The sequence below is a fragment of the Centroberyx gerrardi genome, chromosome 17 (genome assembly GCF_048128805.1).
Source record: "Centroberyx gerrardi isolate f3 chromosome 17, fCenGer3.hap1.cur.20231027, whole genome shotgun sequence".
NCBI lineage: Eukaryota > Metazoa > Chordata > Actinopteri > Beryciformes > Berycidae > Centroberyx > Centroberyx gerrardi.
In genome coordinates, this window is record NC_136013.1 from 18,095,882 (window position 1) to 18,119,376 (window position 23,495).

At 45.1% G+C, this 23,495-nt stretch overlaps 1 protein-coding gene across 3 annotated transcripts in view; it reads left to right on the plus strand.

Annotated features, from left to right (window-relative positions):
• The first annotated feature begins 1,691 nt into the window (after positions 1-1,691).
• The window catches only part of LOC139916815 (connector enhancer of kinase suppressor of ras 3-like), a 51,114-nt gene continuing 29,310 nt past the window's right edge, over positions 1,692-23,495 (plus strand). For 2 of the 3 annotated variants that reach the window (XM_078289396.1, XM_078289395.1), the window contains exons 1-2: positions 1,692-2,045; positions 17,238-17,401. In XM_078289396.1, coding sequence (XP_078145522.1) covers positions 1,985-2,045; positions 17,238-17,401 — 225 coding nt within the window. In that variant the 5' untranslated portion in view covers positions 1,692-1,984. The remainder of the gene's footprint in view (positions 2,046-17,237; positions 17,402-23,495) is intronic. The other variant, XM_078289394.1, reaches the window with a different exon arrangement.

Here is a 23,495-nt window from a genome sequence, read left to right on the forward strand (position 1 = left end):
GAGAAGAGTTTTGGTCAAATGTGTGTACTGATTATGGTCATACATCACATATGTCAACTTTTGTCTTTAGCTTGACCACCATGCCTTTTTTTTTAATGAGTTTTGAAAGGGCTTCATAAGCACAAGAATTGTAGAATTTTCTCAACCCATAAAGGAGCATGTAATCCTTCAAATGAAGTCAAAACACAAAAATCACCAAAATTGGACTTAAAATGTTTTCACATGACAACAGCACTATTCTTCCACTCATCCCTTTTTTTCTGATACTACCAATTAAAAAAAAAAACAATAACAATAGTGTCTTTCACATTGTAAGCTGGGTTCCTCAGATTTAGATGGATCCTCCTGTCATATGAACAGCCGACAGACTCCTGTTTAGCCTACAATCCAATTACATTAGGTTATAGGATTTGGGATGTTGCCTAAATAAATTAATGAGATTATAAACAATGTGAAACATTATTGTTACTGCATGTGTGTGTGTGTGTGTGTGTGTGTGTGTGTGTGTGTGTGTGTGTGTGTGTGTGTGTGTGGTGGTGGTGGTGGTGGTGGTGGGGTCTATAGGGTAGCCTACTATATAATGATGTAAAGTACCAACAGAGGGCACTGGTGAGTCACATTTAGGTGATGATTGAGAGATTATTTTTGAATCATGGAAGTTCAATAGGCCCCTATTAGGCCCTCTGTTTGACTTTATCTTAGACTATGCAAATATGATTTTAAAAAAAAGACAATGAGTGTCCACTTGTGAAAAAGAAGCACAACAACCCTGTGAGAAATTCTAGGAGAATACCATACTAACATCACAACAAAACTATAAAATATACAATATCCTGTAGGAATATCATAGTGATAACAATAGCTGATAAAAACAAATAGGCACTACGTCTATAAACTCTGTGAATACCACAGACACACTGTAAGTACCTGTAGGGACATTACAGTGATTTTTTGTTAAGGTCTCAGCATTATAAAATGACAAAATGAGTCAGACTAGCTATGAAACAAACCAAATCAATCAATCAATCAATCAAAAGGAGGCAAAAACAAAAGTCATACTACTCAGAAATATTCATCACAAACATTATTAAAATATATTGCACAAATAAATGCACAGTGATTTGTATCTGCAACCTCGTATTTGAAAGAAAAAAAAAAAAAAAAAAAAAGGAAACTGGCTTATAAACATTGTGTATTTTGCCTTAGACTTTATGCAGCAACAATGAAAGGTGGATTTAGCAGTGTCCCATTAAGCATGTATTCAGTATGACTGCTATACACACTTTGATCTCCACACGCCTCTCGGTAGTTTCAACCGAGCGCGGTCGAGAACAGTAGAAACTACATCACATGCTGCCTTCAAGTGCTCCTCGTAAACCTCCTGCCTCCAACTTCCGAAGTTGTGAATACTTGTCGCGCATTCAAGTGCTTTCGGTCAGACATAATAACAAAATTGACCCTGTAACAAAATCATGGATGTAATTGCCTCTTTAATGAATTTATCAGCCAAATGTGTTGTGTAAGTGTGCGCAAAAATGTGAAAGTGAACAAATACCGCAGTTAATTACTTACTAATCCCAAACAATAACATTCATTAATTAAATATACCATCACTTGCTGCCAATGCTTTCATGCTGTCCGCCCCCTCAACGTCACATCTCGACAACTTGGACATCACAGAAAATTCCCTCTTTCCCAGTCGTGTTTAGCGCTTTGTTGGTTCGTTAATGTGCGCCCAAATCCTAACCGGGATATTGCATTTCCGGCAGCACGTGAAGGCAGCACTGATCCCAGTTCGGGCGGTGAGGAGCTGTGGGGGATTTCAGTCCTGCCTCCAGTCATGCGTGTGGAGAGTCGCTCAGTGAGTGAACACAAACAGACGGACAACACCGAGCTGCCGTAAGAGAATGTGACAGCAAAGTGCTTTTTAACACCTAAAAAAGCCGAGTTTTGGTGCTATATTGTCTCTGATATCGTGTTAAACATGCAAGCCATGGAGCCAATAACGAAGTGGACGCCGAAACAAGTTGTCGAGTGGATGAAAGGTAAGTCTGCAGCACTTTGAGTAGGCTAGTTCACACTTTTTTGATAGAAACAGTCATAACAACATCCTCGGTCTTCACACTCGCCTCTCTCACACTTGTCCCATTCAACACTCTCGCGCTCCTCAGTTATCTGTAGTTTCGTAGAAACTGCTCCTGTGTGACAACATACCTCGCCTGACGCGCATAACAACAATGGCATTTTCTTTGAGTCCCAGTTAACGATGTTAGCAAGTTGGGCTATTCCAGTCAACTGTGTTAGCTTTACTTTGATAAGAGGTGATAGCCTATATTGTTTCACATTGCATCATTCGGTGCATACTAATTTGTTACTTTTTTGCTGTATTGTCTTTTGAGTGACAAGTGTTGGCCGACTTCAGCAGTCAGCAGTGTAGATAATGATATGTTTGATTCAGTGCCTTAATGCTGGGCTTCCCAAACTTTTCCATATCAGGACCCCCAAGGCTATAACGCTTTAAACCACCGACTTTTGCCCCAGGGTCCCAGAACATTATTGTTTTTTGTCTATAGGTGGGGAGATAACAGTGGAGAGAGTGAACCTTTTGATCATTATAGTTATTAGTAGACTCTCTCTGATTGATTGATTGAGTTATGAATGGAATAACAGCGATATAACACTCATTTTGCTGGGGATCCCAATTTGGTCACCACTGCCCTAATGTAGCAAACTCATCATACCAATGCTTACTTTGAGAAATTCAAAAATCATCTGTACGTCATAACTACTTTTTAATGGCACCTTACCATTAGAACTTTGTTTAGTGTATTTTTAAGGTCTGAAAATCCATAAAAATACTTGTTTCAGAAATCCAGACTGAAATGCCGGTTATGGGAATGACATTGTTAAGTAACTATTCCTCTTTGAACCTGAAATCAGTCATAGCATAGGTATGTGTAGTGAGGAACACCAAATGGTATGTGAGGTATGGACGGAAATGCAGTCACCCTCCACCTTCCATTTGAACACATGCCCCGGTATCATTCAAAACGCCTAGAGAGTGAAGTGTATATAGTTGTTATACAGCAAAAGGAGTAATGGGCTGTTTTATTGGCTAGGAGTCAAGGACAATTCGAAACATCCCAAAACAAGGCATGCCTGACTTCCTATTTAAGCTCGTATTATGTATCTCACAGGCTTTGATCTTTCAGTAAAAAAGCTCTTTCGTCATTATGTTGAAACTGTAACAGTGTTGTAGTCCAGTAACTGCTGAACGAGGCGAGCCTGCCTGTGCCTGCAGCTCGTCTATAGTTGGGAGCTAAAGGGGATTGTGGAGGGGTTAGCCTCTGTGTCCAGTGAAAAGAGCCTGGCCGGGGCATGCATGGATGGAGGATTAGTTGTCTACACTGGCCCCCTTCGCTGTCAGTCTTCTGAAACTCTGACTCAGCGGTTCTCCACTGAGGGGTCTTAACCACTGGCTTTGCACAGACCCCCGCGAACATGGCCAACCACGGCAGCAGCGAACCAACTGAAATGACAACAGCCCATTCACGCGAACGTGCCGTGTTAACCCCAAAAAAGCATGGCAGATCTGCACTCTCGTTTGCCTGAGGTTGTTTTCCTCAGTAGGAGAGGGACTGCTTTTGTGTATTGAGGCAGTTGTTAATCACTTGTATTGTTTGAGGAGATCAAGCAGTGGTTTGTGGATGTGTATTGCCAGTGAAAGGGCTTTGGGTTCTTTCAGTTGAAACACTGTTGTTTTTTTGTTTGGGGACTGGGGATGCCCTGCAGCACCTTTGCTTCACTGTAAGCTCAGATCTTCCAGCTGGACCTGCAGTGTCATGTGGCTGGTGTGCCATATGTCATGTGTGTGTGACCACTTACCCTGGGGAAATTAATGCACTTTTCTAATGGTGGTATAGATGGCTTGCCAAGACTTTTTTCTCACAGAACAATGAAGGGTGAATGCCCAAAGGTGTCTCTTTAGGTCCCTCAAACCTTTGAGTTTGTTGTGACTCACACTTGAAATTAATTGAAATGAACGTTTTGGGGGCTGGATTTGAAGAATTCTATCCAATGACATAAATACAAAGACTCACATACCCATGTTCACACGGTCAAAAGTCGAAAGGTTATGTCATATGCTGCTAGTCATTTTCCAAATATAGTCCTGAATCCACATGGGTCATCCAGTGCTTCAGCTGAGAAGGGCTGGCACTATTCAGGGAATGTTTAGCTCAAAACTCAGCTGAATAGTTTCACAATTACCGAGCGCGCTCTCTTTCTTTTTTTCCTCCCCACTTGTCCACCTCCTACTTACTGGGAGCGAGACTGCCAAGTTTCACGCAGGCATCCCAAACATGCAAACCTGCACAACTACTGTTTGACAGAGATGAGAGGCTTTTATCCTGTGCTTTAACAAGTCCAAACTGCGGGCTAACATTAGCAGCTCCACACACCCTGGATGTCCTCCAGCATTTTCTATACTTGAATACTGAGTAGTCCAATTACAAGGCCTTCTATGTGGAGTTGTAATAGCAGGAGAATTTTAGCGATGGGTTTATTTTAAGCAATAGGTCACGATTAAAGCTCGGCTGATCTAGTGGCCTACATCTATCTCAGCGAGGTCATGGGGATGGAAGTAACAGAAATGAAGTGTAGTGGCAAGTGTGCGTGGCTGGGTCTCACCTCTCAAGTAGTACAAAGGTGCCAAAGAGGTGATTAGGTTGTCAGAGGGGTGACAAAGGTGTGAATGTGTGCGTTTGCCTTTTAGCAAGTATGTGTGTGTGTGTGTGTGTGTGTGAGATTCTGTGCAAGTTTGTGTGTGCGTGGAAAAAAAACAGGATCGCGTCTGAGTTTGCACGTGTTGAATGACTCCACTGACAGCAACCCTCAGCAGCCTTATCTATAGAGGTGATAGTGAGGTGTTGGCAATGATGGCCCCCTGATTCTTATCTGGCTAAAACAGAGACTTCCTAAACTGGAGTGTGAACAGACATAGCACAGACAGCTCACCCTTATTAAGGCATACAGTGTCTCTGTGTAGCGCAGGCACCATTGGACCAGCATAGCTCTATGTTTGGACAGTCTCCACAGGCTTCATTAATCCCCTATAACAACCCTTATACTGTAGGCTGTGTATATGCATCAGGAGGAACAGGTGTTAAATTCATCCGAACATAGACCTCAACGGCAGTGTGCAACAGTGTGAGTCCCCCTCCCCTTCCATTGGCCTCAATCATACAAGGAAGTAGCAAGGCGGAAGAGATTCTTCCATTGAAAGTCATTATTCCATCGGCATCCGTTAAACTTCAAACTCCTGGCTTTTGTCGTTAACCAGTTTTCAGTCATCCAGCCATTCTGCTTTTAAAGCCATTCTGCTTTTAAAGCTGAGCTATTGTGTTCCATTGATGGGCAGATACCCATGTTACTTTTCCATAGAAAACGGCCTTTAGAGTTCGGGGGAAGCACTGTAAGAGGATTCTCCCCGGGGAGAGGCGGCTGAAAGGGCTTGCCGTGGTTTCGTCCCTGTCGGCTCTGCCACGGCCTGTTTCTCACACGGCCTGGTGTCCCAGCCTGAGAGCCCCAACAGCTCCACCATATGGGGACTTATGGAGAAATCATCAATAGTTAATGTCACTGTTCTAATCTGGTGATCAGGACAAGACAGGGAATCAAAATAGTCAAAGTAGTTGGACCAGAGTGAGGGTTATCATCACACAATGTTTGAATATTCGCTCGAGCTTCTGAAGGCAGTGTGTCACAGATTGAATTCAGTTCTGACGTTGTGTCTGTGTACACAACGATCTTTCACATGCACCGCAGTTTATAGGGGACATGATTTTTATCAGTGAACCAAATCGGTTGACATTTGCATGTAGAGCCAACGGTTCTTTTTGCGATGGCAGGAGAGGTGACGGGTGTCACATCGCATCCGCGCCAACCCGTGCCAGACCGGTTTGCTTTTCATTCAAATCTAGAATGTGCATTGCAAATCTCCCAGATGATCTCAGCTTAGCAGGACCTGCAAGCTATTTGGCCCCAGTCTGCCCTAAGAGCATTGGCCTCTGAAGTACCAGGCTTAAGCCGTGGGAATAAAAGCTCCAACCTGAGGTGGCACAGCGGGTGCAAGTGCAAACACGGGTCACATGCTGACCGACTTTGCGCGCAGAGATGTCGAGTGTGTGCGCCTGTCCACACTGGGGTTTATGTGTTTGCATGTCACGATTATCGCCTGAAGGCTCACTCTCAAAGTCATATGAATGATGTTTTTTTCAATATATGAAAGCCTCAAATTGCAGGCTAACTCCATGCCAAGAACGGTGCTTGTATGGTGACTCAAATACAAACAGTCCTGGTGCCGGGTAGGGAAAGGAAGTGTATAGCTGTGTTGATAGCGCTATCAAAGCACTGCTAATGCAGCTATGCTCAAATAACCACAGAATATGAGAGGAATGCAGGCGGCTGCTCTTTCTGCTACCAAACCAAGCCAGTAGCTCAGTGAATCAGCAGTCAAAACAGGTCACACATGTCCTTTTATGCACTTGGGGCCACCAGTTGCTTTTAAAGGATTTAAAATGCTGAACCCAAATGACTTGATGGTCCCTCTCGCCGACCAAATACACACAAATCTCTTTCATCCTGTCACCAGCTTACAGTGTGATGGAAGATAATGTCGTTATGGTTATGAAGTGATTCCTAGTCTCATGAACTGTTACCCACTTTTGGGTACAACCGGGCACTGTGTTTTGGGTGAGTGCCAGATCAGAGCTTGTGTGGAACATGTCGAGACTAGTTCATATTTTCAAACCCCCAGAGTCGCCAACAGAGGCTGAGGAACTGGATTCCTTTGTCTGGCTATTCCCATACACATACAATTTTATGGTTAACCATTAAGACTAACTATTTACTGACTCATAATTTGTGCTTCATGCTTCATGCTGTTTGTGTATCCTCAAATGTGTTGGTATCAAATTAGTATTCCATGCGTGCTATTATTGTTCGTAGGTCTTCATGATTGTGTTCGTGTTTTCACTTGCCTGGGACTCTCTTTGGGTCCATCACCTCTCTTGCTGACTGGTTACATTAGAGAGTGCTGATAGATGAGGTAGCTGTAATGGACCAGTTTGTGTTTCCACAGCATTGATGGGTGCATTGATGAGCCCCCAGGCCCACCATCAGCAGAGCTTTCTGTACCGTGCCCCTGCGGCTGTGGTGTAGGGGTGGTGATAGGATGGATGGATGAGAGCCTTTGTTTTTAGCCAGGATACCAAAAAACACCTGGGAGATTAAAGGGAAGTCCCAAACTGTCTCTGCGGTAGTGTGTGTGTGTGGGTTTGCGTGCATGTCTAGATGGTACACAGTGAACAAAAGCTCGTATTACTCTATTGTGGCAGGGTCATAAAAACTGTGATAAGGTGACGCAACCGTGCCAAGCTTCTGTTTTTACTGTGATTGTGCTTGAAAGTCACCAAAGTCACCTAGTGCGGGGAATCCACTGAAAACTCCACAAGGACGAAGTGAAGTCATACCTTTGTATAGGATCTTTCTCACTCATTGTCCCTCTTCCTCTGGACTTCCCCATCTAGATAAGCAACTTTTTGTAGCTTATTACCTCATTCTCTCTGAATCTATAGGATCTAACATACAGGTAATTTATTAGAATCTACTTCAGCCAGACATGACAGAGCCACCCAGGCATGCTGTGTCATGTTGGAATGTTTTTTTTGTCAAACGACTTGACCTACTCCACTTAAAATGGTTTGCTGCTTTTTACCTTTCGCTGGAGGCTGCAACTCTCCAAATGTCTTGTTGTGTCTTGGCTAATCCTCACCCAAGGCTGAAAACATCAGCTGGCTTTTTAAGTTTCAAACAACACATTTTTTGTTCCCTTGATCTCAACTCAATAGACAATACAAAAGACGTTAGCGCAAGATGTGGGCTTTGAAAGGTCACGTTAGAATTGTATTAGCCAGCCACCTGAATTTGTTTAAGCAGGGAGTGGTGGCTCCTCATTGACAAGGATTGTGGACCACATGAGAAGATCATGGGAGATGTTATTTATCCTCCCCGGTGTTTCCATGGGCGCAGACACCTGGGAAATAGCCTCTCACCTGCCCTTCCTCTCTGTTTGTATGCGTCAACAACAGATTTCTCATTTACAGTAATATGATTGTCCCTTTCTTAGTCTGTCATGGCCGTGAGGGAGACCCACAGCAGGTGCCAGCAGGAGTACAAACAAAGCTCACCTGGAAATGGGCGGGGTGTGTTTTTGTGGTGAGAGGGATTAACCTCTGTGTGTGTGTGTGTGTGTGTGTGTTTGCGTATAGTCTTTCTTGTAGAATGATAGAAACTGTCATTAGGTTAGACCACTAAAGTGAAACTTGGGGACGCATCCTTGTCTGTGGGTGCCAGAGAGGTAGTGAGTAGTGTGTGTGGCTGCGTCATAGGTGACGTGTCGTGGCCTGTGGGTGACATGTTGTCACGGACTAATACCATTCCCTTAAAGATGACTCACCCCCCACCCCCACCCCCACCCCACACACACACACACACTCCAGGATACAGCAGGGAGAACAGGATCGGCTGCCCACGGCCTGTAGGCTGCCTACTGATGTCTCATATTGCATAATTCATTCAAACGATTGTTCCGCTCACCTCCACTGTGCCAAATAAAGAGGGCCGAGTTGCTGTGAAATCTCGAGGAAAGCCGGCTGTCTTGCTGGTTCCCTGTGCGCTCGTATCGAATGTACGTCTCTTTTGTGATGTGCGTGTATTTTGGCTGTTTTTATTGGTCCTCCAAAGGGAGGGAGGACAGACTAACGATGCTCTCAATCTTTTTGACCCCTGTCTCCTCCTCCGCTGACCTGGGCACAAGCCAGCTATAAATCGCTTTGGTGGATGGACTTCTGCCCCTCCACCACTCACTCTCCCCTCTCCTTCTTCTTTCGAGCTTTCCCTTCCCCCCACCGTGCCCTCCCCCACTCCTTCTCCTCCTCCTTTCAAAGTTCTTCTCTTCTCTTCTCTTCTCTTCCTGAAACCACTTCAACCTCCTCCAACTTCACCAAACCCCCTCTCCTCCACCTCCAGCCCTTCCCACTTCCCCTGTCGCTATAGTAACCCTAACTTTGTTTACAGCTCCAGCCAGTACTTCAGCTCTTTGTTGGCAGCCATTGTGAGTGATGGGGTGACCACCACCGAGGCCCGAGAGCTGCGGCAGTGCAAAGTGCTACTGCTGGGTTGAGCCGGGGTGGAATGCAGGCATCCAGTTAACATTTGCATGTTGGCTGCACAGGCGGAGCGATAGACCTCCACTACACCGGGGTCAGAAATGGACGCTGTCGGATTTGATCGAGCAAATCCTCTACTTGGCTTGGCAGTGGAACCTTTCTCTCTACTTTCTCAGTCAGACTTTTTAACAGGATTTGAGGGGGGATTTATCGTGTGGGAGATTTATGGCAATTAGCAGGTTCTTATCCAAAGACGCTTATAGGGATTCACATCAGAAAGTGTTCCAAGTACCACGTTCAACCATGAGAGCCAGGGCGAAGATATGAAGCTATCTACAGTTTAAAAAGTATAATAGATGTTACTTTCAGTCTGGTTTTACCAGAAGATATGCTCACATACAACCTTTGTTTGGCCATTCAACCTCGCTATTCCCATATCATTGTGGTTTGTTTTATAGCAAACTAAATGAGTGAGACACGTTTCCTCCCCCAAACCTTCTTCTTCTTTATTGTGGCTGCCATAGGCATCTATTATGGCCCTATTAAACTGGTCTGTAATCAGTAATGCTGGGCCACCCTGATCATACACTATATATGTGAAAGCCACTAAACTCCATTCCTATTTTCTACAGCTTGTTTGTGTCTCACTGGCTATGAATTTGAACCCAGGGTTAAGTTCGATGGGTTGTCACCTCTTAAATGTGGCAATTTTCTTTTTTTGTCTTTCCTTGTCTTTCTCTGACTCTGTCTTTTCTCTCTTTCTCTCTCTGTCTCTCTGTCTTTGAAAAGAACGGCAGAGAGTCTTTAATTATAGTTTTCCCTAAGGAAGTGGTGTATAGGTGGTGGTGAAGTGGGAGTTTTTAGAAGTCCTGTTGACACACAGACAGTGCCGTCCGTTGCGTAATATCTCTAAGACCCTGTTCTTCAGTATTGATTCTCAGGCCACACACTATGATAAAACCTGAAAAACCCTAGACCACTCCCAAACTCCAAAAGTGATAATCTCTATTGTGTTTCAAGACTTTCAAGACACAGAGATTGTGGCTATCTTGGGATGCTTGTCAACAGGCGGAACCACAACAATATGAGCGTTGGAGGGGCCAGGAAAGAGGAAAGATTGTGGTGGGTGGAGGAACAGAACGGCTCTGGGAGGGGGGGTTTCAAGACATTTTTGTGGTGCTTTGTTGCTTTCTTTAGCGGGTGTTTATGCTAGTGGTAACGAGTGGCAGGGCGGCCGACTGGCTGGAGAGTGATGGGTGTTTACTTTGGGCTGAGAGGTTAACGTTGCTCCAACTCCTTCTCCCGTCCCTGTCCAAGACGCAAGCGCAGCTCAACGGCCAAGCTCACCTGCACACAGTCTTCCGGATACATGGCTCACATCCCAGTTAAGGTCTTATTCAGCATAGGCTGTTGATACGCACCTTTAAAAACCTGCTCTTGAATATCCATGTACCCAGGAATAAATGGAATTCAGCTACACTGAAAGATGCTAGTTCCAGTGAGAAGTTTTACAATTTTCTTGACCCTTTTGACAAATAACCTAATTTTACTATCAGTTCTGCTGTTGGCTATCCTTAATATAACTTGTCGACAATGTGAGGCAGTAGTTTGCTAGGAATGCCATCAATACTTGATGAAGCTTGATGCTAATGCTAACCCGGCATTAATTATTATGGGTAACAACAAAATCAGCTTGCGCCAATCAGAAACAGAATTTACATGGGTCAGTATCCCAGAAAATATTGGAATATCCCAGGTACTTCATCCGGGTTTTTCTTGGTCAGGATATTAGCTTAGGATATGAGTTATTGTCAATAGGATATGGCGTTTCTGTGCCAGCTCATAAGCGGAATACTTGAGCATCCTCAATATTGAGGAAATACCGGTGTGCATGTAAACATAGCCACTGTGGGAGAATGGTCTGTGAAACTGAACTACAGTGAACAACAGCAGCATATTAAGGGCTACATGTTTGGTGTTCAGAAACATGTGGCGTAAGTCTGACCAGAGGAAACTAATTGATGTTTCAGGTGCAAACTCAGTGACCCAGACAACCGGTTATTCTGTTTTTGCCACGATCATAACTCTGGCGACAACTGTTTTGGTTGCTGCTGGCACACTATGACACTGACTAACACGCCTGTGGCAGTCTGCTTTATCTCTCTCTCTCTATCTCTGTCCCTCTTGTTTTTCCTCTCTCCTCTGATCTGCTTGTCACCAGAAGTCATCATGTGTCAGGCCGTGCCACAGCCGAAATGCTTCTCATAACCTCCCGAGCTCCTTTTGCTCTGACCTCTGTCGCCTCTGGTCCCCCCCTCTCACCTCGGTCCAGTCAATATTAACCGAGCCGTCCGCCCCCAGACCTCCAGCTCCGAGGCATCAGCAATGTGACTGGGGTTGTGTGTGTTGCTGGAGGTGGGGATTAACCAAGCCCACTAGCCCAGGGGCCGGCGCTCAGAGCTGCTGATGCACTTCAGCCACGACAGCCCTGTGAACTTTGACCCCCCTTCTCTCATCAGTCATCGTCCATCACCCCCTAACAGACAGAGCTGCTTTTGTCTGCCTGTGTCGGGACTAGCCTCAGCTGCTTTTTCTCACTTAGGAGACCCACTTTGGGCATGTTACTGCCATTTTGTAGTTATCTGTGTTTAAGATTAGGGTACATGAAATGAAACAGCCTTTGTTAGACGGAGCATTGATAAGATTAGAACATGGGTCACGCAGGGTCGTAGCCAGTTAAGCAGTCAGATGCTATTAATGAGCAACAGATGACTAGAAATGGTCCTCTGGAAATGTCAATATAAGATAAACTGACATAATAATTACTGACAGAATCTAGCAGTTGTATAACATTTTCAACACATTTTCAACACTGCAAAAATGTATTTATTGTTTTATTTCTTAAAACAAGTGAACCATTCTGCCAATGGGCTGCGATAACTTCACTTATTTTTCAGTTTCAATTGTTTCAATTGTTTCAATTGTTCAAGAAACAAATGTCAGTATCTTGAAACAAGGCAGAATAAGGCAGGCCCTAGTATCAATAAAGCAACACTCTATTCAAATAAATTCTTGATTTGCATCAGACTTAAATGACTTTTGTTGGAGTGAAGAAGAGTCACATAGATCCAGCAGTAATGTCCCATTGTGTCCACAGACAGGACAACATGCTTGTTGGAGAGATATAGAGCACAGTTGTGTAACTCTCCCATTCCCAGCTCCCTGTGTGTGTGTGTGTGTACAGGCTTTGTTTTGTCCTGTGAAGTCATGCATCAGAGGATAGCTTAGCACTCGCCGAGAGGAGTTTTTTCTTTCTTTCTAATTACAGCACGACCTGGTCCGGCCAGAGACCATTGTGCCAGAGTGCTGTGAATTCCCACAATGGATCTGCTCTGCAGAGAACAATGAGTGAAATTCCTGACCGTTCCCCACAGGTTCAGAGGCCGGGCTGACTAAGAAAGACGGCAGCGAGTTACAGTGGCGCTGCTATTCTACACCCAGTAGCTTTCCCATTGGCCACCCCAGTGGGGATATTAGTGTGTGCGTGTGTGTATGTGTGTGTGTGTATGTGTGTGTGTGTGTTACAGGGTGGCCAGAGCTCCCAGTGGGAGCACAGGGAGGGGTGAGGGGGGGAGGAGGTGAGGAGGAGGGAGCTTCTTTCGTTCTTTCTGTGGGAGGTGAAAGACTGTTCACTCTTTTTCTCATGTAATCAAACCCATGAGAACCTACTGTTGGCAGCCCAAAAGCTGCATTGAAACCGCTGTTGATCAAAATTGATTGTTTTTTTTCTCTGAAACACTGAACTTGTGTCACTGTGAATTGATGCCTAAACCTGTTTGCTATTCCTTCAATGACCCTTCCCACACACACATACACAAACAGTCCTTTGCTATCATGTCCTGGGCCACATAAAACCCGCCTGTTTTTGTGCTTCTATACGGATGCGAACCGGGAAATGTTGAGATTATGACAGGAATAGCTGGACCATTTGTAAGAGGGAGGGGTCTGCTGTTTACATTGCCAGAAATGTGTGCTTACACAGCCTTTAAGTAGGCTGCAGAGCTCTAAGGGCTCCAACAGGGTCTAGATCCAATTGGACAGACCAGACTGGAGTATCTGGGGTCCTTGCTTTCCCAGCTGTCCAGAAATATGCCTGTGTGTGTGTATACATGCACTGAAGCTGTTGTGTTGATAACCTGTTCTAGACATAATCACTATTTATTGAATGGGTGTAGGTGGGTGGTACAAAGACCCCACAGTGAACAGCAGGTGCCGCACATACACACACACATTATACAGACACTGGCATTTACCAGTTGCCTCTCATACTGTGGTTGTTTATTGATCACCCACATTGACAGATCTCATACAGATGTCTTCTTCTTACTCACAAAGGAGTGTTTTTTAACCATCTGTTAAAATAGTTGGATTGGATTGCATCGCATTACAGCAGTTTGTCTAACTCATGCTGCTACTGTACTGCACCACAACATTCTTATCACTATATTTGATGTATGTTTTAAGGCTGTCAGAATGAATGAATGTCTTTCAATATTAGAATTTCAGTTCAATGTGATAAGGTCAGAATTAATTTGTTTTGGGCTTTTTTTGTTTTTCATAGCCGATTGAACGCCTCACTGGCTCCTCAGGCCTTGGCTGTGATTTACTCTTATCTTCTCTCTTGCAAATTTAAAACAAACCGCCAACCCAAATCTTTCACGAAGAACCGCATGTCGTAAATTCACTCCGGATATACTATCGCTTTACACATTCTCTGTTCATCGCGCCCTGCTTTCATGTGTCAATATTCCATACATTTTATCATAAATATTCGAATTTCAGTCGAATCTGACTCCTTTCAGTCATTGCGTAGTCAAATTGAATGTTTAGGGGCAGTTAACAGCCCTAGGATGTTTGTCACGCTAGTCGCCCGCACGATTGCATTTGACATTGGTGTTGTGAGTCCGTGCCTCTGCTGCACAGTTACACCCACTTGCTCTGGTTTGAGGACATTTGCCAAGTGCTTCAGAGAGGCCATAAAACTCCTCCAAAGCGTTTCATCCTGCTCAGCCTTTTGAAAAGCATTCACACAGTCCTCCCCGCTGCCTCCCCCTTCACTCAATTCACAATAACGTGACACTCTATCTCCTCTACTTGTTTTTATTCCCTTAATGAAAATTGATAGTCACACACATACACACGCACACACACTGGCTATTGATCTAGGCCCAATAAATGTTTTATAAGCCCCCTGTAAGGACACCCCTCGTTTATTCAGGAGGTGCCAATGGTCCAGTCCGGGGGGACAGATTGCTGTGGTTCGCTCCTCTCTGGGGCCCCTGAATTCTATGGGAGTGTAATGCATTTTGACTGGAGCCCAGACTTACCCCAACTCTCCAATCATTAGTACCATTGAGGACAGGTCTACACACTCTCTTTCCTACACACACATGCACTTCAAATCCTACCAATTACATGCTGATGCAGATCAGTTTGGACCCCGGAGTGACCTGGAATTCCAAAGTCTGAACTCGAGGATAAGGGATGGGATGTGTGAGAGGAAAACACTTGCCGATGAATGAAAGCGAAATCGGCCCAGGGGAAAGGATAAGCCTTTCATTCATCCAGATTCATTCCTTCCACCCATGGCTTTCCAGAGCGTCTGCCCATATCTAGTCTGTCTGGGTGATTTCAATGTTGTTTTAGGACGAGGCTGCAAAAAAAAACAAAAAAACACACACAATTTAAGTCTCAGCAGGCCTCCTTGTAACCTGAACCCCCAGTTTCCCCCGTGCCCCCTTCTTTTTCTGGTCGGCGAAGATATTCTGCGTGGAGCATGGCACCGTTCCACAGGAAATGCCTTCTTAACACCGCAGGAAGGAGAAACTTTAGCCCCCTCTGGATCCGACTCTTTGTTTCCATCTAATCGCATTAAGAGAGCGGCCCAGTCAAGAGACTAAGGCTTGTGCTTGTGTTGTTCTGGGCTCGGGCCAAAACTGAATGCCTCTCTTACTACTTTAAAGCGAATTCCCCCCTCGCTGAACGCTGTCCAGCCAGGGGTTAAGCTCCAAATTGTCTCAAGTCTCGCCTGGGAATTGTCATGCCAGCGAATGAGAAAGATCTTCTGAGCCTAACTGGGCTTGACTTGTGTGGAGGCTAATGGTTAAAGAGTCACGACACGATTTTCTCTTTTGATTCAGTGGAGATGCTTTGAGCTCACAAACGCCATGCATACCGTTTTCGCATTTCTCGAGGTTTTTGAAAAGACCGTTATGAATGAACTTCCGCGCAGTAATGGTATGTTAATGGTCTGTAAGGGAGTCCTCACTCAGCACATTGGTTCTTCAGCAGAAGAGTGTGTGGTGACTTTTGCACCCAGTTGGAGGAAGTGTTTGTGTGGTGTGTATACCCTTCTCATCACAGGTCAGACAGATTAACAGTCTGCTCCTCTTTGGTATCCGCAATCCAATCTTACCTGGTCAGCCATTCACTACCATGATGCACACACACAAACACACACACACACACACACACACATTCTCTCACTCTCTCTCTCTCTCTCTCTCCCTCTCTCCCATATCACTGTGACTGTCTGTCTACCAATCTCTTCTTCTCTCTTACTTGTACACACACGCTCTGCAACAACACATGCTCCGACTGGGTGTCACACAGGCATGAAGATACGAGGTGCCATTCACAAAGACGGCTCAGTGACCGCAGAACACACCCAGTGGGTCGGCTCTCCAAACTATGTGCTCTGCATTCTATATGGATGCAGATATCATCTGCTTAATAGATACGCGTCTGTTAATGTCAAATGTGAGAAACTAGAGCTTCCTTTGGATCTAGATAGCCTGCCAAATCCTGTGTCATCCTAAAGAATCCTATTAGTGTGTGTGCATGTGTGTATGCATGCACAGGCCTGTGTGTGTGTGTGTGTGTGTGTGTGTGTGTGTGTGTGTGTGTGTGTGTGTGTGTGTGTGTGTGTGTGTGTGTGTGTGTGTGTGTGTGTGTGTGGTATGGTTAGAGGGAGGGGGTGTCTTGCAGCTGACAGGTCTTTCAGGAAAGCAGGGCGCAGGGCCATGTAGCTGCAGCTGCCCCCTCTCTGTGCACTCATTGACGGGGAGAAAGATGGCGTTTACTCCTACCCCCACAGCTAGTCTTACACACACACACACACACACACAAAGGCTCGTTCTTCACTCTGTTGTCACAACACCACTTGAAGGTCCACTGAGAGACACACTGTATGCAGGGGGAGGGCATGCTTGTGGGGTGACTGTGTTTTAATGCAATGTATATCTCCCAACAGCAATAAGAAAGCATACAGGTGCATTTATCTCACTTATCTCATGTTTTTATTTCTGCAGCCACATTATGTATTGGATGAATTGATCCGAATGCTTTTTATCAGATAGACGATCTCAGCATAGTTCATAAGGGGCAAGGACCAAAGCAGTTGGCAGCTTGATAGTTCAACTCATTTGCTATTGGAGCTACAAATAGCAGCAAGGGGACACCCCCTGACACTGGCATGTGCACTGACACACACACACACACACACACACACACACACACACACACTAATAAGAAGAATAGCCACCCATTGTTTAACCAGCCTAACAGACTTAAAGCGGTCTCAACCGTTCTTCTGTTTATGGTGTGTTTATCTAACAAAGATAGCTGTCCCACCTGTTCCCTAACTGCACTGTGCGTATATACACACACACACACACACACATAGACAGTTTAAGGACACACATGCTTGTAAAAAATGACATACAGTAGTTCAGCTCAGGTTAAACAATTTTTCTTCTAGTTTTGCATGGGGGGAAAAAAGGTTGTGCAAAATTCCAGTAGCCCTCTACATAAATACTTACACTAAAGCAACAAAGATGCAACGCAAAATTATTTCTAAACCAACATACTGTTAAACAATGTTTTTTTTCAGTCTTGTTTGTCTAATGACTCCTCCTTTTTTTCCCCTCTCTCCTATCTTGCATCCAGGTCTGGATGACAGCCTGCAGCAGTACGTGAGCAACTTTGAGCGGGAGAAGATCAGCGGGGAACAGCTGCTGAAGATCTCGCATCAGGACCTGGAGGAGCTCGGCGTGGCCAGGATCGGACACCAGGAGCTGGTGCTGGAGGCCGTCGATCTACTCTGCGCTCTGGTCAGTAGATCCCTGCTGATGTGTGTGTGTGTGTGCATGTGTATCAGTTGTACGAATATGCCACATGAAAGCAGAATTATGGCAACTCGCTGGCTCTTCGGGGAGGATTTCTAACAAAGCGTGGGGCTGATTTGGTCATGAACCCCCTCCCTTTCCCTCGGCGTCTGCGTCCGCTAAAGACCCAGGCTGTATAGTTTCTGGTTCGGCAGCTAAAGGAAGCAGCGATGCAGAAAGGCCCGTCGTTTCCCACACAGCTCGGCGGGGTGTGGAGCACCGCGGTGCACCGAGCAGCCCGGGGACGTTGGGGAACAGCAGTATCACTCTGAGATGATGAGCGATTAGGTCACAGGGGCCTCAGGCCTGATGTGGCAGATTGAACCTATGAGAGATGATTAGAGGCGGTGAATACTGGTTATCAGGTAGTGAAGAGTGACGGATTGATCTGTTTGATGGACGAGATGATAGGAGTTTAAAATCTGTCTTGAAAGCCTTTTTGAATTCTCTCTCCCCACTTTCCCTTTAGTGTAATCCAGAGTATCTTTCTCACACAAATACAGATACACTCAGGCAATGTTTGCTGTCAGTCTCCAGCCTCTCAGACTGACAGAAATGTCAGGTCAGCGGTTTCATGCCCACTGCTATGTCCGTCTACTCGCCCTGGCCGTCCTTCTTGGTTCAGTTACATGTCCCCTGTTTGGCCCGCTATCGTCACAGTGGGACGGGACCGGCTTGACCTGCTGTCCATCATCGCAGCTCCCAGAAGAGCTGTCAACAAACCGTTCTCTGAGCGAGGAAAAGAGAGAGAACGAAGGAGAGAGCGAGAGATGTTGAAAACTGTCAACGCTCCAACAGAAAGAGAACCAGGTTTTCCAGCAGATGGGATCGATTTGGAGTTTTATCACTTCCTGTGCCATAAAAGTCCCAGATTGCGGTCCCTGCGTTTTGATCAGTGTCAGCGTTTCTCTCTTATGCTCTCTTAAAATGCTTTACATTAATGGTTTTGGGGCGATTTTTATTTGTACCTCAGAGAAACGTACCCATTCAATCTTTTCTCTTTATCTTGCTTTGATGTTAATCTGAAAGAAGTGGGTCAAAGGGTTATCTCTTGGGGTGTGAACCAACAAGTTTCTTGACCCATGCACATGTCATTTCTTTGTTTATGATCCGCCACCTCAGCGCCCTGAAGCCATGGAGCGGTTTTCTAGGACCGCGTGCGAAGCGGCACATGTGTGATTCAGTCTGTGGTTTGCAACCGGCTCCCATCACTCTCCTCACATCTGATTCTCGTTGCTTGCCTCATATATTTAGGGTTTGGGGATCAGGAGTAGGGATGGGAATTGATAAGATTTTATTGATACCAATGCCATTATCGATTCTGCTTATCGGTCCGGTTCTTTATCGATTCCCTTATCGATTCCCAATCAATTTTCTGTGTGGAAAAAAAGTAGGCCTACACAGGTTTTCAGCGGCAACGCAGCTGTTTTATTATCTCTTGAGTCTGAACACAGTGTAGAATGTCTGCCTAATAACATTTGAACATGTTAAAATAAATTACAATGCTCCTTTTCTTAAAATGATATAATTTGGAAAACAAATAAGATGGTTAGATGGTTACCCTAAGATGTTTCAACATATTGCTGGTGTTTGCACCTTAAGGCTGCTTTCACACAGCGTTTTTTCCCCAACTGCCAGCGCCCTTTTCTCATTAAAAGTAACGGGAAGCGGCCGCAAGGCGCACAAAAGGCGGCATTTTTTTCGTCAGAGCGGAGCGCTTTCAAAAGTTGAGAAATGTTCAACTTTTCAGAAAAGCGCCAGGTGACGTGAAACGCTTTTTCCCAGCCGACCAATCGCGATGACAGAGACGCTGGCCGTTTCCCATAGCAACAACAAATATGGAGAACGTGAAAGTGCCGGTGGAGAAATGGGACGTTGTAATAAGTGAATTTCCGTTACTGCAACAGCGATCATAAAGGCAGTATGGATTATACTGGACATGTATTGGAAATATCTGGTAAGCCTTTGCTTGTTGCACAACACTGTATTGTCTGCTAGAAGTGAACCAGCTGGTTAGTGAGCTAGCAGCTGCTCAGCTAACGTCAGGTGACGTTGCCGTGATCCGCTTTTTATTTCTCCTCACAAAAAGCGCTCCAGGCAGCACTGTTTCCACATCAAAAAACGCGATGTGTGAACACAGAAATTATAATTTTACAGACGTTACAAGTAGCACTCTTTCTTGTTGCAACGCATGAGTTTTTGCAATGCGCATGCGCAACTGTCAGAAAAACCTGCCGGCATCGATAAAAGGAATTGATAAACTCGGAGGCATACGATTCCGATGGATCAGACAGTTTGGAACCGGTTCTCAACTGGAACCGGTTCTCGATTCCCATCCCTAATCAGGAGTGTTGAGCCTATTTTTGATATTTGGGGAAGGGGCGTTCAGATTTGACTCCATCTCTTCTTTTTGACCCCACCGTCGCTCTCTCTATCGTCTCACAATCTCTGTCCATCTCTCTCTCCCTTTCTTTATCCCCCTGCAGGAAAGTGGGAGTCTTTCCTTGTAGCTGTATAAACAGTGACTCCAGGCCCCCCGCCAAAACAACGCGAAAGTATTACACAACATGTTATGAGAATCTCTCTCTGATGATGAGATTAAGTTTCAGGATAATGGCGTGAATGGAGCGATGTCCATCCTCTACCTGTAACCATGGGAGGTGGACACATGGAAGCACTTGGGGCATAAGGGGTTACGTTTTAATGTTTTGATAGATCTACTTGTCATAGCGTGTGTACCATGTGGTTCATCCTAGGGTCCATATCCTCCGTTTTACCATCGCAGTAATCGGACCCAGACTTCCGCTCACCCCTGGAACCTTGGCATCCATGCAGCGAAGCCTCAAATCGTTATCCTCTCGATCAGCTTCATAAATTTGGCCGAGCGCTCCAATGTGCTCTCTCAGCGTGGGTTTGTTATCTTTAATAAGTCCTCTTCCCTGCACTGGAACTTTACTGTTCCTTCAGAATGTGTTATCAGTTTGTAAGAGCGTGTGTGTGTGTGTGTGTGCGTGCGTGCACTGTGTGTACTATTATGCAATTTAGTGAGGAAGTATTTCGAGCATTGTTTTTTCATCCTCCCTTCCTTTTCCTTGAAGCACTGGGCCAGGAATGCTGGACTCTCAGTGGCCTTGCACCTAACACCTCCGATTGAAGCTGGCTAAATGTTTTGTGTCCGTTAGGGGTTTCCTTATTAAGAAGGAGGCCTCAACCTCCCACAGCCCCCATGGGAGGAAGTGAGGCCCCCCGATTCAATTAGGCAAGGTCACTGCTACCGACAGAAACACAGCCCACCAGCACCCGACCCCCTCATGCTCTCACACACCGTTCCCTCCCCCCAATTTCTCTCTTTGTGTTTACTGCGGGGTCAAACGCTTCCTGTTGATGCTGTTGCACAGCCGTCCTTGTGACACTTTGCTGCTGGCTAGAAGTTTACGTATGTGCATCCATAACATAGCTTTTAGCTCATATTTACACCTTTAATATCACAGGGAACTGAGTGCTTCTTTTAGCAGTATGGAACCTAAATCATGATGACTAACAGCTCAACATACGGCCCTGTAGCCCTTTAGGAAACCGTCTTATTCTACTTCCCTGCCAGTCAGAAAGCTATCAAGAGCAAACTGCTGTCTAGAGACAGAGAAAGAACTTTTCAATTAATCTTGCTGGAGCGCTCTTAGCCATGATGTCTTCTGCAGAGAAACCCAACACCTCTTTATTCTTTCTTAGACCCCAGTGACTCGCTCGAAGACCAGAAATACCTCCGCTCCCCCCGGTTGCCTCAAACAGCCATTGAATATATATAAAAGATCATTTGGCCAGGTTGTAAGCCTTGAAACTGCTGTGAATGTATTTTACTGTTGCCTAGAGGGTGAATCTGTCCCAAGGTGTAATGTAACTGTTGTCCTGAGCAGGCAAAAACCGGCTCATGCACGCATACACACACACACACACACACACACACACACACGCACACACTCACTCTCACGGAGTGCAAGCTACAGACATTTGTATCTATTATAGCCAAGTCAGGTCTGTGTAACGCCTGTGGCGAGGGCAGGAAACACTGTGTTGTGTTAGTCCCTCGCTGTCTCTCCTGAGGACACTTATATCAGTATATAGTCCTTTCAAAGAGGCCCAGCTAGACCCTGCACAAAACAGCTACTTTTACCATCTTGATTCTAGATTAGCAGAATGCCTATGAAAAGCCGTTGAAAGAAGGCACATTTAGCTTGGAATGTTGCTGAGATGAAGTGCATTTGATTGGAAACACAGATTTTTACCCAGACTTGTTTTTTAGCTCGGCTGGCAGTGTGGGACAAAAGCTCACTGGACATCTGTGGACCAGTCAAAGCTGCTGTGGCTGTGTGATTAGCCTGCTAATGACAAAGCCAGGAGAGACGTTTGATCTGGAAATGCTCACGCTGCCTTTGTGCTAATGTCCCATTGTTACTGTCTGGTTCATGTCTTTGTGGATGACTGTTGAAGAAACCAAATCGTCAAACTCTTTTTTTCCCCTTTTCTCCATCTATTCTCTGGGCATACATTTGCTTGTTTTATGATGTTTCCATAAGCACCCTGAAGTATTTCCTTGGGAATAGAAATGAGTGAAGTGATTCAGTTTCTTCTGAGCGCATGCTGGTGAAGGACAGTGGAATAAAAGCAGACACTAACCAGTTGCAGATCTCCTTGTTGTTAGCCAAGCACGTGCTATTTTCCCCCTTGCAAAGCAAATTTAGCTACTGGCACGTCACACATAGCAGCAGGGCTGGCAGCGATGCAACACCATGTGAGCTGATATTCAACAGGACAGGAGTCAGGCTGCCCTTCCTCTGCTCACCTTTAACAACACCTTGCTCGAAAACCCATTCTGTCCGCCATATTGAACTGAGAACATTACAAGGATTTAAGGGATGTAGCTTTTTGCATGCAAGTTAATGTCATGAATCAATGAGCTGACCCCATTTGCTTTAGGAAGTGAACTGATTGTGCACTGAGTACAGTCGATCAGGTGTTAAAGCTATCATATGACTTATTGTAAGCTGTATTTTGACAGCATAGTCTTTGTGTCGCTCTCTGTATGGATAAGGAATGCAGCCTGCTCGTGCTAAAGCACACTGTTTAGATATAAGTCATGTTGTATACAGTTAACAGAATTCTTTTTATGAGATGCAGGGTCATCCTATATGGTATCCGAAAAGGCTGCCTGTGATCAATAAACCATTTTACAATTAGTTTAGTAGCAGGTGATTATCTTCACGTGTGCCATAGTATTTACGGGACGTAGGCCTATTACCAGAAAAGTACTCTTTTTTTCTCTCTCGCTCATAAATAAGAGTGACTAATCCAGCGCTAGTTCTATAAATTATGTAAATGGGGTTGTGCACTTACAAAACTCCGAAAACGTTTACCAGAGGTCACGTTCAATTCCATCTCCCTCTCAATCTCACACTTTTAACCTCCTGTGAAACCCTTTCCTTGCTGTTAGAGCTCAATCACAGCCCAAACTACCCCACAGTAGTTCACTTAACAGCTGTTCCGTACTGTACTTTGTGACCCTTTTAAGACGCGGCTCAGCTCTTTTGTGCATGTGAATAACCTATAAATTAGGGGAATGCGAAAGCAGGAAACAGGCCAGGCAGAAGAATGCAAACTTTGCTCCGCTTGATGGGAATCAGGTGATGGCACGTGCGTGCGCTCCCTCAGTGCGCGCTCTCCCAAGGGCTACAGCAAACCTGGAGACTGGAGTGGAAATTTCGCACCAGAGCTGACACCAGAGCAGACAAGCACTCTTAAATCATGTCTGTCAAAGCATTGATTACAGCCATTCAGTGAGCAGGAAACAACATGTTTTCCCGGGAATTAGACTCCACAAGTTGTAAAAAGCGAGTTCCTCTCAGATCTGGCGTGTGTTCCAGAATTATTGCTTTGACCTTGGCTTTGATTGACAGCTCCACTTTGATGATAGTAATACAGAGGAGTCAAAGTATTCATTAATCTATCAGCTAAGAATTAGAGAGGAAAGTGTGTGGGTAGGGAA